The 16,624-nt window shown below is 38.0% G+C and overlaps 1 protein-coding gene and 1 long non-coding RNA gene across 15 annotated transcripts in view; one reads left to right on the top strand and one right to left on the bottom strand.

The window, feature by feature from the left end:
- Nucleotides 1-16,624, top strand: part of psd3l (pleckstrin and Sec7 domain containing 3, like) — a 127,865-nt gene that overhangs the window by 96,759 nt on the left and 14,482 nt on the right. For 12 of the 13 annotated variants that reach the window (XM_034312732.2, XM_034312731.2, XM_034312733.2 and 9 more), the window contains 4 exons: nucleotides 4,478-4,521; nucleotides 9,424-9,617; nucleotides 11,471-11,541; nucleotides 16,273-16,430. In XM_034312732.2, coding sequence (XP_034168623.2) covers nucleotides 4,478-4,521; nucleotides 9,424-9,617; nucleotides 11,471-11,541; nucleotides 16,273-16,430 — 467 coding nt within the window. Of the gene's footprint in view, nucleotides 1-221; nucleotides 674-4,477; nucleotides 4,522-9,423; nucleotides 9,618-11,470; nucleotides 11,542-16,272; nucleotides 16,431-16,624 lie in introns of those variants that run through there. The other variant, XM_053241460.1, reaches the window with a different exon arrangement.
- LOC117599367 (uncharacterized) lies at nucleotides 410-16,425 on the bottom strand. Of its 2 annotated transcripts, XR_008304563.1 has the most exons (4): nucleotides 16,286-16,425; nucleotides 2,707-2,878; nucleotides 970-1,800; nucleotides 410-726 (listed from the first exon to the last, which is right to left on the bottom strand). It is a non-coding gene; the product is annotated as an uncharacterized LOC117599367 (long non-coding RNA). The 2 variants fall into 2 exon arrangements; XR_004579834.2 differs by lacking the exon at nucleotides 16,286-16,425 and adding an exon at nucleotides 3,045-3,921 and having other exon boundaries at nucleotides 680-1,800.

Below are 16,624 nucleotides of genomic sequence, written 5' to 3'. Positions count from 1 at the left end.
TTCTGCTGACTTAAATCCCACAGTGTGCACATTAATAAGCCTGACGCTGAGCCTCACGAGTGCTGCGCTGTCACTGTTCAGACTAAAACCGAATCTCTTTTCAGCATTGGCTTAATCAAAAAGGGGAGGAAGCTGCTCCTCCCCTCTCCTTTCTTTTTTCCTCCCTCCCTCCTTCTTTTCCTTCTCTCTCTCTCTCTCTCTCTCTCCCTCTCTCTCTCCCTCTCTCTCCCTCTCAAACTCCCAGTCACTGTAGTATTGCTTCCACGGGAACGGCAGCTCTGAATCCAAACACTAGTGGACGTGATGCTGGAGAGGGCAGTGCCTTTGCTGTTTTGAAGCGAGGAGACGTATCTGTGCGTGCGTGCCCGAGTACAGTCGCTCCCACGTTCTCTTCACTGTTCCTCCGCTCTTTTTCTCCCCCTTGCTCTCACTTCTGCAGGGACGTGTAGCTTGTTCTCTGTCTGTCTCTCGTGCGTCTTAGCTGTGCGCTCGTATTGAGGAGATGATCGGGGTAAACAGCGTTCAGGGCACTGGGAAGGTGCGCATGCGGGCCAGCGGTTCGGTCAAGTACAGCAGGGAGGAGTCGGTCCGGCGGCAGCCCCAGCACCGCTCTAAATCCCTCAAAATGTCCAACTCCACTGAATTCACCACCGTGCAGCCCAAGAAGGACAAGGTAAAAAGAGTGAGGTTTGCAGTGAGTCCGAGCTTGTTGGGTTTCTTAAGTGCCTGCGATTTTGAAGATGCATTAACAATGGATGAGATTCCTAGATTTGTCACCAGTTGATGGCGATCACATGTTGCTATTTATTATTATTATTATTTATTTATTTATTTTTTTATTATTAAGACCTACCTTTAATCAGTAATATGATTTGTATCGTGCACTAACACGGCAAATCATAAGTTCTAATGGTTAGTTGCTGGAATTTTGCTTCAAACCAAACATTTTCCTCTTTAAGTGAATTTTACCTCCAAGCAGTGATTGTCTTTAGTTGATGGATGGCTCTGACGGTGACTCTTTTTCTTTCCCCATCTGGCTGAAGGGGAACAGATCAGTGTGTTGATGTTAGTCTGACATCTTGCTTTTCTAATGCATTTATAAGCCCACTCTGATGCCCCCCGCTTCCCTCTTTCCCATTTCACCTGTGTGTCTCGATTAATTAATGGTAATACCAGACGTGTAATTTTGATAACGTAACATGCTCACCTGTTCCCCACTCACCCTCCCACTCTTCCTGCAACACCTCCGCTTGCTCTTAGTGGCACTTAGTGTGTGTTTTCTCACACCCAGTGTCCCAGTGCGATGGTTTAAAATGCACCTTATACAGTGGAAATCTGTTGTGCATGAGTGTGTGTGTGTGTGTGTGTGTGTGTGTGTGTGTGTGTGTGTGTGTGTGTGTGTGTGTGTGTGGTGGAATGTACTTAACCTGTGCAGTTTGCTAAATAGGTTTAATTATATCAAGGTGAAAGGAACTGATTGTGTTTAGAAAATTGCACATGAACCTCTGGGGAAAAAGACCATTTCAGTAATAGTAATGTTTTTAGCTGTTCTTAAGAAGTTATGTCTGGTGTACAAATTCTTTATATTCTTATATTTCATATTATATTCTTAATGTCTTTTTAGTGTTATTGTATAGAAGATATAGAAATACCACATCAGAGGAATATTCTATAGAATTTCATTTTAATAGCGCATATAATATGTCCATTTTTTTCTTCGTAGTAGAACGCCCTGGTCTCTTTGTGCGTCACACAGGGTTTTCATCCTCAGGCTAGGTCTCCTGCTGCCACTTGTCAATGCTAATGGTGACCAGAAGAGGGAGTTAAACATACAGTAATGATTGAACGCAGCCACAGTGAAGGTGCTTTCGTACATTGCCTGTGTGATAAATCGTGTTTTGATGCTTTTAAAGGTAACACGAACAAATGCTAGTTTTCTGAGAGCACTAAGTGAGGGAATGAAATTAATTAGAGCATACACGTTTTCTGAATTGTTAAATCATGGGAGTGGTTAGGTGTTCATGTTGCGGATTCTTGTTTTTTTGAGTCTTTAGCGGCTGTTGAAAGATTTACGCTCATCTAATTCATTTTAATACATCATGCAGTGTTATTCTGTTAGCTATCAGATCTTGGCTGTTTTAAGCCTGTCATCAAGATATGTAAAGAAAATCACAAGATTAAAGTTTTATCTAAATTAGGGATTAGCAATGCCTTGTTTGATAGTCATCAGCAATACCATTTTGAAGGATTGACACCAGCCATACAGAGACAAAACAGCAAATAAAAAAAGCAGTGGCTAGAGTACTTTTTGTGCTGATATGGAAAAAGAATGTTTGCAGTGTTTACATTGTGCAAATCTTACTCAATGTGCACAATATAAACATAACAGCATTCTTAGCAGTCATATCTAGTATAGCCTAGTATAGTACAGTATAATAGGCTAGCTTGTTGTCTGTTAGATTTATTATTATCAGTGATAAAGATGAAAAAAGATTGTTTTAATGGTGATGAGGTGCTGTAGCTTTGGCGGCACAGTTAAAGTGTCACTGTTAAAGAGGCAAAAGTATCATAAATCTCCTTATATTCCCTCACTAAGAAGTCAGTTGTCTTTTTTTTTTTTTTTTTTTTTGGTTTGCACTCAAAACAAAAACTTTATTACAAATCTACAATATGTTTACGCATGTGCTTCATGCTGTCGTGACGTACCTCCATGCTGTAACAAACTTCTGAATCCCGCTGCCTGCTGCACTACGTACATCAGCTAGGATGTAGTCTAGCCATCGACAGGGACACATTTTACAGATGAATTTGTTAATTTGATTAATTAGGCTGGATAAGTGTCCGTCTATTCAGGATCAGCAGAAGGTCTGGTGAAACACTGACAAAATCAAACAAAATACTTTACAGTGCAAAACTGTCTTTTATTGCAAACATAATATTCTGCATCAGAAATATTATCACGAGATAATGAGCACTAAGGCTACACATTTCCCAGTAATAGCTAGCTATCTTCCCCAACTGTGAAGTTAAAGTACATTACCTACCACTTTTTACCAAGTTAAGTAGGTTTTCATCCAAAACATGGGACTGTAGTTTCCACTTGCTAATGATTTGTATGATTTCTCCTGACTTGCTGTATCCAGAACCAAGTGAAACCATGTATTAGATACTCAGAAGGTTCAGTCCAAGGCTTCCTAAACGCTAGAATTCACATCTACTTAGTTCTCTCTAGGACGTCAGCCATTTTAAGAAACACCATAACATATACTAATAAGATTCATTCTCACAAGACTGAGAGGGTGTCTGAAATCACACCCCATTCACTATGTAGTGCACTAATTAAGGAGGGTCCAATTTTAGGTTATATTAATAGGGAAATATGGAGTAGGGCACCATTTAGGACATGGTTGTTATTTTCAAGTGTTGGAATGGTGCAGTCTCGGTGGCTGAGGGACTGTGTATTCCCATGAAGCACCCACTTAAATGGCTGGGGGTGAGTTTACAAATGTGACACTCAAGTGTGCAGTGGAATAAACCATGCAAGTAGTTGTGTTATATGCAACATTTAGCTAGAGGGTTTTTCTTTATTATCCATGTGCTCTCAGTCAGGCCTTGCTGAGGGCTTTGTTGCTAAATGTTATCTAGCAATAGCCTGTTGACTAGCAGGCTTGCTGGTGGGCAATGTATATGTTGAGATTTTTATCATAAGAGCTGTTCTATCAAACACATGAGTCTGGGATATAGGTGTTGTTTTTCTCCTCAGTGCTCATGTGCTGGTTAATGCATTAATACGGCTATGTCAGAATGGAGCCATCTCTATTTTTGGTTCACAAATGGCCTAAAGATGGTAGAAATTTGCGTGTCATGTCCTTCAAAATGGAAAAATTATATCAGAATTATATCAACCTCTGCATGCACCAATGTAATAGTCCAATTTCTGCGGTCATCACAAGTGCACTGGCAGTATGGATGCAATCCCACAATTAGATTTAAAGTCACTAGAGCATTCTGTGTAGCTCAAATATAGCTTCCTCACTATTTTGGTGCAGTTACACAACACTGTGCCGTGAGGTTAGAGCCTGTGGACGTCTTCATTCTGCGAGCCCACAACAAAGAATTGAAGAGGTGCGCTGGAGAGACTCTGGACTCATGATTCAAAAAGGCAGTGGGTGGAGGAAACTGTGAGACGAACACCCTGAGCATTACACATCACGGCTGGAGCGCTTCACCAGAATCTGTTAATGGCAGGGCCGAGAAACGTATGCAGCGGCGTAGCACACGTGTTCTTGAGCGATTGTTCAGTGGAATTGAAATGCCGTTTTCTCTTGGGTGAATCATAAAACACCTCATACGTGTGAGGAAATTATGAAGGGGAACACAGCAAATCTGTGAACAGTAGAATAGTAAATAATATGAGCAGCTGTGTTAATTGTCATACTGATTTCCATCTCTGTCTCTTTTTTTTTTCCCCCTGCAGGCATTGTACAACTCAATCAAGAACGAAAAGCTGGAATGGGCAATGTATGTACCTTTTTTTTTTTTTTACACTGCATTTATTACTTGACTTTATGTAAGGAATAAAACATGATAGGTCGTACTGTTATAAGAAATAGGATTAAAACAACACAGAGGGAAAAAAGACCATTATTTTGGTTTTACGAGGAATTTGTAGCTATTTTTATAGCAATATAAGTGTTTTAAAAAAAAAAAAAAAAAGTGGCACAAACGTGTGACAGTCAGCACTGTTGGCATTAAATTGATAAGTGTGTAAAATAGATTGTAATGGTTTGTTGTGTACATTTAAAAGCATCACTAAAAACAGAGATGTAACAGTAGTAATAATAGTTAAAAATAAAACAAATAGGTATAACATAACCGATTTGGTTCAAAGGACAAATGTGCAGGATTTGTGTGGGGGCCTGAGCATTAAATTCAAAACCTCTTCCATAAATAATATCTTAAATTTACATAATTATGATAAATAGAAGATTTATTCACAAAAAGACAACAAATTATGGGAAAAAAATCTATTTTTCCCAATTTTTTTCTCCCCAATTTGGTCATTTTCCAAATCCCACCCACCAGCCAGCTCTCCAACCAGGGAGGGCAAAGGCTAACACATGCTTCCTTCAAGACACATGAAACCAGCCAACTGCATCTTTTCAAACTGCTGCTCATGCGTCACAGAGCAGCATAACACACAGAGGAAAGTGCTATCTGCCCTCTTCCTCATCCATGACCTCACAGCTGTAGCTGTGATTGACAGCAGAGAGAGTATACCATCCCTCTCACCCAGAGAACACAGTCGGTTTTGCTCTCCAGACTCCCAGTCATGGATGATTATGGTATTGTCGGGATCCAAAGCGATATATTGTAACATTCAGTCAGTTTCCTGTTACAGTTGATTTGTTTACAGATCAAAATTAGTAATAAAAACAGCCAGTTATTTCAGGCATTCACTAGTTAGTGGCAGATGGACGAGTGAATATCTTGACTGATAGTGTATTAATAATTGTTGAGAAATACAAGAGCAATTATCTCCTGATTAAATCACGTCTTTGTGGGTAATGATTTGGAAAGCTCTCATTCAATAAATTCATCTGCGTGCAAACACTAAATAAACAACAATTACTGAAAATGTGTTTTTCATTTTCGAAATTATTCTAATTTTTATGTCTGACTTTTTTTTAAAGGAATGCTCAATGAATCCTGGTGCATAATGGTTTAATCAAAACAAATATTCATTAACTTTAATTTAAACTCTTAATGTTTATTTGATTTAGTGTAATAGCCACTGTGCACTTCAGCATACAGGGACCAACGTGTGTGCAATTTCACACGCATGTATGTTCCGAGGCAAATGATTGGATTGGTGACAGTTGAGACAAGAGCCATAATTAACATCAGCAAAAAACATCACATTAGAATGAAGCTGTCTTCCTGATAACAATGATAGTGTGAGGCCGCTCCATTGTAGCATAGGTAATCTACCAAATTACAGCCTGCAGACGCCATGCGCGGCAAGCACATCGTGATTTAAAGAGCCTCTCTGCCTGTGGGCCATCTACAACATGATTCATTTATACATCTCACTCTCATTTCTCTCCATATGACTGTATTATGTAGTTGCGGAGTGATGCAGTGCTCAGACAGCACCGGGTACCCCTTAGTGATTAGTTATTAATATTATTTATTATAACATTATATATTAATTTGTATCAGTTTGCTTTCCAGAGAGTCAAACTCAAAAACGTTACTATTAATTATACTGCATCAGTGAAGATTTCAGCAGATCTCACGTAATAGCTGTATGCACATCCTAGTTTTTGTGAAAAGCTTTCAACAGCCTTGACTACGGGATGCTAGCTTACGTGTAATTTGGTCGGGAAACTGGCAAGCAGCACATCATTTATCTCAACCCCCGGCCATTTTTGATCTTTGAACACTAGCCAAAGGAAAATGTGAGCGAGCAGAATTCTTTCAAGGTCAGTATTAACTGTCCAGTTGAAGGTGATGCTTAAGGTCTGAGGAAGTTGCATAAACTATATTCTTCTATGTAAATTAGAAATCCTGTGTGCAAAGGTGATCATGTTCCGAATTAAAGTGGGCTCTTTTGATTAAAAGAAGATTAAAGCTTTTTTTTTTTTTTCGGTTCCCAGCACTATTCAGGTGGAAAATGGGCTTGTATTTTACACACAGTGGATATGAACAGATGTGCTTTTTTGTTCTAATCAAAGGGATTTTGACTTTGTGTCAGTGGTTCACTCTGACCTTCAGCTGACTTTAGTTCGGACTGTAGCATCTGCTGCCACTGTTCTCACAGACAGCTGCTTCGCTTTAATAAGCGTGTGTGTACGTGCTGTCTGTTGGCCTGCTGCAGAGTGACTGAGGAGGTTTCTACCTGCTGCACCTGCTGAGATGGTGAACATTAAGGCACGGAATTTTTCTCCCATAGATTTACCTATACAATCTTTTTCATCTTTCCATACTTCCTAAAATATACAATTATATACCTTAATTGTATGTCTTTTTTTTCTTTAAACTGTGATTTAGCTTTTTTTTTTTTTCCCCTACACAGTTGTTAACATAATTCCGGCAAATAAAACAGCTTGCTAATTCCCCTGCAGCCTTCATGAGTACATGAGTAAAAGAAGTCATGATGATTTTCTTACTCTCCGTGTGCTTTCTCTGCTGTAGTAACGGCTGCCGCATTGCATGAGCGCACAGCCCATGTGCTACTCCAGCCCAGATACAGCAGTTTATCACCCGATTCCTGATGCAGTTTGATCACAGAACTCGTCTCCATAAAAGTTGCTCAATTTTTGCTGCAGTAGAAATGCACACGGCTGCTTGACACGATGAGTTATGGCTGAATCGTCCCGCATGGTCACATCGCATTGGCAGAACTCTCAGTCACAGCACGTCTTTACAGACTGACTGCAGTCACTGCTTATGTAACTATTTTGAGATCTTATGTCAGCATGTTTCACAGCTATGTTATTGTCTTTATATCTAAAAGTACGTTTTGTGTGGGTTTTTTTTTTTTTTTGGCCACACATTCACTTTTAGTGCAAAAATTAAAAAGGGTGAAAGATTGGAGTCAAAACCTCTACAAATGTACATACACTTAATGAAGCACATTTAATAACACTATTAAAAAATTTAAAGCAGTAAAAATATTAATTTCAGCATATTAAACTCCAACTCGCATACATTTAAAAATTCTCTCTTGTACTGGATTTATTTCGATAAAAAATTCATACCCCACATTCAATCCCAAATTCTATATAATCATATTTATTTGCTTGTTTCAGTCCTCGCTTTAGCTGAAGACACATTTCGACATGTCAAATGGTGTACCAGTATCAGTGCCTGCAGTGGCGCTCTATTTAGTTTAGTATTTTTTGGTTCAGGATGCAGACTTAATATCTGAGGAAATGCTGTTTGGAGTTGATGTATTACCAGACTTGAATTTTTGACTCCTTTTTGTTCATAAAACCCAAGGTTGGAGAAATAATTCATATATATTTATGAATTCATACAGGGTTAATCCACATGGTCTGAATTCCATACAGGACATTTTGGACAAGGTGCGAGTGCAGACAATGGAACAGAGGAGTGTAAATGACGAGATGTTTAGTATAGATACTTGTAATACAGCTCTCATGCTCTAATGTCATCCTTTTCTCCTAAATAGAATGTTTGGGTTTATCCCCTGCAAGGAACAGCAGCCGGGTTTCAAAACGCATAGCAGGGTGGATCATCATCATCAGAGATAATTGTGTGTTTGGTTACAGGCAGCAAAATGACTAAAGTTTTACTTGTGCAGGAAAAACATAATGCACGCACAGAGCTCCTAAACATGCTGGTGCATCGGCTCGTACCTGTATCTATAATAACACACTCGCAAAGTGGGTGTGAGAGCAGCAGTGACGAGAACTTTGTCCTCTCTCAGAGAGCATTTGCTGTTGAAGTAGTAGCTTATTGCACATGGGAAGAGGCAAGCAGAGTAAAAAAAAAAAAAACAACAACAAGAATGTATGTGTGGAGATGCCTGCATTGATTGTGGTGATGCTGTAGAGGAGGTGAGAGCTAAATGGTTGCACTGTTACGTATTCTTTTTTAAAAACAATGTAGATTCCCTCCTACACATCAGCCCACGTTGTCTTTCACCAGCTTTTAGATACGTATTAATGGGATTCCACTAGATTCTTTACTTTGTGTGGAACTTTTTTTTTTTTTTTTTTTAAATAAATTTTCATTTATTTGTCAATTTTTTTTATACTTCTGTCCTTGATGTGCATGTAGCAGCTTATTGCAGTCCGCCATATTAATTTCCTTAATTTTGATATCAAAACTTACACATTGTCATGATACTTCAGTATACTGTAATGGAGAGCAGATAGTCTTCTCCATCCTCTTCTCTTACAGTGCTACAATATGATGATTACAAAAATAGTGTATTGCATAAGCAGTGTTTTTTTTTTGTTTTTTTTTTATAGGGTAGCATAGTAAGCTGAGTATTTAAGTTCCCTATGCAGAAAGGATCATCATATCGCAGCACAGTTGTTTAGGAAAATAATAAAATCCATTTATACGTAGTTATATTAAGCATACACTATCTGACCCCCTGTGATCTATAATTAAAAGAGATACTAAAGCTTGTTGCTCAGTCATGTGTGAAGTAACCTCTACTTCACTGCTGCAGTGCAGAATATCAATTTTGTATGGATCTAAAAAAAAAAGACTCAAATATATGGTTTAAAAATCATTTTTGGGCCACACAGTGGGTTACCAAATTAGCAAAACCAAATGCACTGTACCTTTGCTTCAGAAATATCATAAGCACAGTAGAATCAAGTAAATTTGGTGCAAATCAAAAAAGTAGAAAAGTAACTGTAGTGTTTCTTGTTTTGCCCTCAGTGACGGGGATGAGTTGAAGAAATCGCTATCTGAGCTTGCAGACACCAAGAACGACAATGCCCACATGAAGAGCATCAGCAGGATCAGCAGCGGCAGCAACCCTTTCCTGGATATCGCCCATGACCCCAACGCTGCTGTTTACAAAGCCGGCTTTCTGGCCCGTAAAATCCACGCTGACATGGATGGCAAGAAAAGTAAGACTAATAATTGAGGAGTAAAACTTAACGGGAGGAGTGCAGTTATAGGAAAATCATCATTGACTGGATGACATGATGCAACCTGACATTAATTATTTTCCTATAACAACATGTAATGAAGTGTTTTATTCCACTTACACCACAGCAATTACATTTTGTATTAATTAAAGAATAACACATCTTACAATTTATCTCTTTGTAGTTATGTTTAGAATTGTGGAACATCCCCAAAACAAGTCATTTACATAATAGAAGCTATGAAAACATCCCCTGACTAACATCCCCTGACTTTTTCTTTCTCGCAAGACTTGATTTTCTCTAACAAGACAAAAATAATACACAATTATGTCACTAAGATCTCTGAAAGCACTAAGTCCTGACAAAGATTCTGCATTTTTCTGTGTTAATAACAATGCGTTTTAAAAATTTGGTTATTAGTCACCATGCGAGTTCCTATGAGTTAGCTGTTACTATAGAAACGATAGCCTATTAGAACGAGCGCATTAATATAAACCTGTGATTTGCCTTACAGCCAGAACTATTGTAAACTGCCATTATAGAAAATGAATCAACACCTTCGGACCAGTCAGATTCGTGACTTCAGTAGTGCTGTGGTGTAATGTTAATGAATGAACTGTGTGAGCCACGCGTTTGACATTTGCTTCCTTTTTCTCATTTGGATTCCTTAACAAATGTAATGTAAAAGTAATTTTAAATTTCACATTGGTTTAAAAAGATTCCTTAAAATTGCCACTATTTGTTATGAATGTTTTTTTGTTTATAAGAATTATAGGTTCCTTTCTCAAGTTAAATTTATTAAATATTTTTTTTCCCTAAAAATTGAGGCGATGTGTGATGTAATCCCCTAGATAAAGGAGCTAATGCAAGGTGGAAAAGGTTATTAAAATAATTGCTGCCTAGTACAAGCTGGCAGGAGGAAGAGCACGTTGAATGCAGCAATACTAATGACCAAGCAAGAATGCACAGCATTTGCCATTAGTGCTTTGTATTTCATGACCACGTCTGTCACCTGTATAATGAGTTTCAGCAGACACCAAAGGAAAGAAAAGAATTCGGACTTGTTAGTGTTGTGCTTATGTCTGCTGAAATAGCGGAGGATTAAAGCCCACCTCTGCAGAATGTCACTGTGGCATTTGGGTACACAAAGAAAGTAAGCCTGCAAGCTGATAGCTGATAGCATGGCTTGATTTTGATACGGTCTAAAATTAAATAGAATATCATAATATCATTTTGACAATATGCTAACAGGTGGCCCATTTGCTTTAACTTGCCAGAACGTAATGGCGGCGTTGCATAAAAATAGGCGTCTCTTCTCCTGTTGCAGGTCTCTAGAGTGATGCAGTCGTAAAAGATTTATAAAGACGAGGTTAGAAACCGATCTCTGATCAGCAGCTAATAAATTTTCCAATTTGATGGAAGTAAGATTAGTTTGTGGTGCCAGCCTGAATACAGCAGTTTCACACCATCTCCGGAATACTGTGTGCCAGCAAGGTCAAGTCCACCCATGGGACCGGTGGAGCTCTGTTATAGCCAGGATAAAAACAGCAGGGCTTATGTGTGCTGTTCCTGCACTCGGATCATCCGGTCAGACGGCACAACTAATCGAAAAGAAAACCTCCTAAATTTCTTACTTATAAATAAACTTGTGGTGGTGAAGCAAATACTATGAGGATATGTTTAAGCAAAAAACATGAAATGTACGAATACATTACTACGTACAGTTATTTATGTATTGCAGAGTTTGGCTAATTTATTGAGCGTATACAAGCTGAATTGTTTCCTTTTAATGTTCACAAGGTTTATACATGCCTCTTGTTCATCTTTTCTAGCTCCTAGAGGAAAGAGAGGCTGGAAGACATTTTATGCTGTTCTCAAAGGCATGATCCTGTATTTACAGAAGGTACCTTTCCCCACTCACTTTCCTGTTCCTACTGTGGGTAAACATGATATTTAAATGATGCGATTGTTGTAAGTTATTGTAAAGTTTTATTTATATTCCATTAACCTCTGTAAGTGATCAAAGCAGCCAACATTAAAATTCTTGACTGTGGTTGTGATACGTTGTGGCGATCATCAGTCACGTTTCTCAGCTGTCTGTTTTCAGCTATATCACCGCAGTTAAATATGTGCCCCTGCAACACTTTGTACTTCATTAATTTGCATGCAGAGCAACATGCGTTACATTTATCACGTTTTATTTCGAATTACAGGTGCTTTCAGAATGATTTACATTCGTGTTTGCTTTCCATTAAAGATAATTTACCTATTAACAGCAAACAACAAGGCACTTCCTATTTATTGTAAATGGTTTTCCACAGTCATTTGCATGTTCCTGTTTAAAAAAAAAAAAAAACAAAAACAAGAAAAACAATGAAAATACTAAACTATTAGCCGTAAATTGAACTCTGTTGATAGGAGGAAAGAGTGAAGGTGTTTTTGTATGTTTTGAACATCGGAAACAGTTTCTACGGCAACGTAAGGAGTGGAATATTCTCTGTTGACTTGCGTGTGCACCGTTTGCCTTTATAACTTTAGCCTTTAACATTTATGCAGCTTTTCGATCCTCTTGGTTTTAATATTTACCCAGCATTATTTGGATGCTCTATTGTAGCCACTCTACAAACAGTCAACTAAAACATCTATATAGACTCAACAACTTGTCAGGTGAACCAGCTTGAGAAATAATTCCAAACAATATGGCAATCGGGTTGTGCCGTTATAGGAAAATAATTAACAACAGAGTGGTATAGTGCAACCCAACCTGAAGTAGAGAACTGTTACTACCATGAAGTTGATTATTTATCAGTTCCGAAGTGACTTATTCCTCTTATACTTCAGCAGTTTGCCAACGATTGCAATTCTTTAATTTATTAGGTTTATTTCACTTTGGATACGATTTGGATGGTACAGGTTACAGCTCTTGATGTATAGTTCATTTATAGACTGAGCTGAGTTCTATCACAATTTAAAAAAAACGAAACAAACAAACAAAAAACACTTCTTCTTGCTCTGGAGACCAAGAGGGTCTTGGCAAAATTTCTCCTTTTCTTCCATCTAGAATCCATGGGGGATGCATATTTTTACACTCAGCTATATGTGGAGAACAGTATGTCCTTTGCAAGGATGTGTCAGTCGCAGGCTCTATATACATTACTGGAGGTGTGTGTAGGCTTTGCAAAGCCAGATTAGTGTATGCTCCTTTACATTTATCGTGCTTGGGGGAGTGGGGCGCAGTATGGGAAGTAAGTTTTAGGTAACAATTTGTCAATTAGATAATTATGACTTGCAAAGAAAATTACATACATTAAATGTACAAAGTTGTGGGTTTTTTTTCTCTCTCTCCTTTAGGGAGAGATTAGCGGAGAGTACTGACAGCTTTTAGCCAGCCAGAATAGCACAGAAAAATGCTGCCTGTTTCCTAGCAATCTATGTTGTCACTTTTCTGATGGAAGCTGCTGATGGACAGTTGTATGAAAAAAGTGATAAGACTAGTTATTATCTTGCCTGCAGATATAATAGTTTATTAATACAAAGCTCAGAATAAACTGTGTAAAAGTACTACAAACAAAACACATTTATTCATATCCAAAATGATTTTTATGCGCTGAATAAAAGCTCAACAGTGGCTCTGTGACAGTCCTGGGATTTAAACTCGCAACCTTCTAGACATTAGCACAAAACCTTTACAACAGAACTTGTGGTGTTTTATGTGAGGCACAGGCATGAGCACATTGCTAGGAAACAAGAAGGATGTTTGTCTGCATTTCCTGATTGATTTCAGCTCGAGCCAGAGCTTTTAATGGTATCACCAGTCATCGAGTAGTGTGCCTGATACATTAACTGATGAGTGGCAATCATGTTGAATTAATCTTTGTGGCTCATCAGCAGTACACAGTGAAGTGTAGTTTTGAATTTGAAATTTTTCTTTGACTTCGTGTGGAGATGAGGGGTCTCAACAATCTTGACTTGCACTTATCAGAACATGACAGATTCGCTTACTCTCTCAGCCAATGTGGGCTGTATTTAGAGTCGGCAACTTGCGTCAGTATTACTTGGGGGAAAATTAAACGTATTCAGAAATGGCTGAAGCACTTATGTAAGTTGATTCAGATTACACAAATCACCTGCGAGGTCGCTCGATTTTTCTTGAGTAGACGAGGTTTTTCAGTAGCGACTATATTGACAACTATAAACACAAGCACTTGCCTTTAAGCCCCCAAAAATCTGGGATAGAAAATGTGGACTGAATAAGGAAGCTGCTTTTTTTCTCTTCTGTCAAATGAATTATTATGTGACGATTAAAAATGAGAAATAAAAATACTATATGAATGAGAAGATGGCAAGCATTGGCATCATGGCAGCATCTAATATGTGCTTAGCTGTATTGCCAGGATGGTAGTCACTTAGTCTTGTCTCTTGTAATTATTCAGGGATCTTAGTTATTCAGTTGCACTAATACAGGCTTATTGTTCCTGTAGTTGTAAATGAACGCAGCATGTATTGTTTCTTCATCTGCAAACCCAGATGTCCTTGCTATGATCACATTATTTTATTCTGATTTTATTTATGTTAAATTACAATCATGATGCTGTGGAATATGTGAATGTCTTTATAGCTGTGATTATGATGGGCATTTAATGCACTGCTTGTTTTACTATTTTCCCCCTTTTAACGGGCTCACATATAGGTGAGGTAAACCATAGCAACTATATTTTAAAGATAGGTTCCATCATTCTGTGATTGCTGAAAGTGTTGGAAAAAGCTGGTGTGGATTTAAACACTGGTTAAAATAAAAGTGTATATTTGCAGTGAGACTTGCTTGGTATGGATGACTAATGGGGGTTATTTTTGTCATCCTTCTTATCTCTCAAATGTCTCAAAACAAAGCTACACCATCTGATGAATACTACTATCTAAAATATTACTTATCAGCTAGTTGACTTGACAAATTCTTATAGCATCTTATATCAGCATATAGATGACCTGAAATCTAAAGATGAACAGGTCTATTTGTATACCTATATATATATATATATATATATTCCCTAAATGTTGCTTGGAGCCTTCTCTGAGACACTGGAGCCATAAATCTGCAGTAAAAATGTAGCCCGTTAATCCCATCAAAGCTGAAAGCATCTGAGAACAGCTGAACTTTTCATGTGAAGAGCAGCAGCCCTGGAATATGAAAAGTGATAACCTTGACATCACATCTGACGGTCTGACGGCGAGTCGATACCGTTTACCATTTGCCACACGTGTCAGCGTGGCCAGAATTTATAACCCAGCTTCTCCTGCACCTTGATGACCTAGTTTACACTTCTCAGTATAGCCACAAGCTCTGACAACACCTCCCACTTGGTTATTTACCTCAGTCTAGTCTGGAAAGTTCTATCATACACGCAGTGAAGTTTTTTCATGTTGACTGTATTTTTAGAGTCTAAATAGGTTGTTGAGCAGTAACAAAATTATTACTTATGTTTACCATGGCTGTTTATTATTATGTTATACATTGTGTGTGTGTGTGTGTGTTTGTGTGTGTGTGAATTTTGGAAGGATTCTATAAATTCTTGTTGTCTGACCTTTCCAAGAACTGCATTTATAGCCACAAATAGTGGATGCTGGATATATTGTTTCTTTTAAAGGCATAATGCAGAGGACTGGGTGGGGAGGAGTCTTGAACTGTCATGAATATGATTGGATTGTATAAAAATTTCCACACCATCATACATTCCATGAAAACTTTATTGGTATATATAGTATTCTGATCGTTTAATACAAAAATGGACAAATTATGCAAAAACACATGCATTGTGTATCATTATACCAGAGTGCATATGAGTTCAGTCTAATCAGAAGGTTGATTAATTTTCTATAGCAGCACAGTTCTGACAGTAGTGACTCATTCTAATATGTTAACGTTTCACAGGGATTCACAGGGACTTATATGGCGGTTCCATAATCAGAGTCTAATACTAACGGATTTAAAATGGGCTGTTATTTAACAAAGAATAAATGTATGTGTTTATATGTTGAAACTTTCTATAAGGAGAAGTTTAAGTTAAAAAGTATAATGTCATTAATGAAATAAAAATGGTTATTGTTGGCAAATTACTGTGGGATAAGAGGAATAAAACACTTGTGTTAAGTACGAAGCACAGGCTATAAAGTTAAATAAGGACTAAAATAAGTGAGGTCAATTTAACAGTCACTCTGAATATCCTTTGCTAATAAAAAAAAAAATCAACATTTTTCTGGTTTTAAACACAAGAAAGGTTTCTCACAATACCTCTACATACATCTGACCCATATTTCCAGTATATCACTCAAGCCTAATCATGATTAATACAAAGACACCTGAATCTTGCTGACTTTGACCGCAGACATTCATTTTTAGGTGTATGTTCGATGTTTGAGGCAGTAATAAATTCTGTTTATTGTAGAAAATGTGTATCTATTACATTTATTAAGAACGTGCTGTAGCATGTCCAGGCAGAATTATTATCTGGAAGAAAAATAGCCCTCAACTTGGGTTGTGCCATTTAGACAAATCATAAATATTCATGGAAATGAAAATGGCCATAAATGTAATATATTTCTTTGCTATATTAAATGCTGTTCTATTGTCCTGCAGGATGAGTACAAACCTGAGAAGGCCCTGTCTGAGGAGGACCTGAAGAACGCCATCAGTGTGCATCATGCCCTGGCCATAAAGGCTGTAGACTACGAGAAGAAGCCCAACGTGCTGAAACTGAAGACAGCCGACTGGAGAGTCTTCCTCTTCCAAGCCCAGTAAGAGTAGCTGACTGTCCAGGAAACACACTGACTGCACAGTTTATCGAAGACAGAAATGCCATCACTCACAGGACCACACTGAAGACAGGGGGGAGAACAGAGACCTCCCCTGGAACCAAAATCTAATTTCATGCTTGGGTTCATAGTGAAAACACATTTATCTTCCCTCTTAGTCTGTCCTAGCTGTTGCT

Source organism: Pangasianodon hypophthalmus, chromosome 17 (assembly GCF_027358585.1).
Source record: "Pangasianodon hypophthalmus isolate fPanHyp1 chromosome 17, fPanHyp1.pri, whole genome shotgun sequence".
NCBI classification, from domain to species: domain Eukaryota; kingdom Metazoa; phylum Chordata; class Actinopteri; order Siluriformes; family Pangasiidae; genus Pangasianodon; species Pangasianodon hypophthalmus.
The sequence above is the reverse complement of the archived record's forward strand: the minus strand, read 5'-3'. Positions and strand labels throughout refer to the sequence as shown.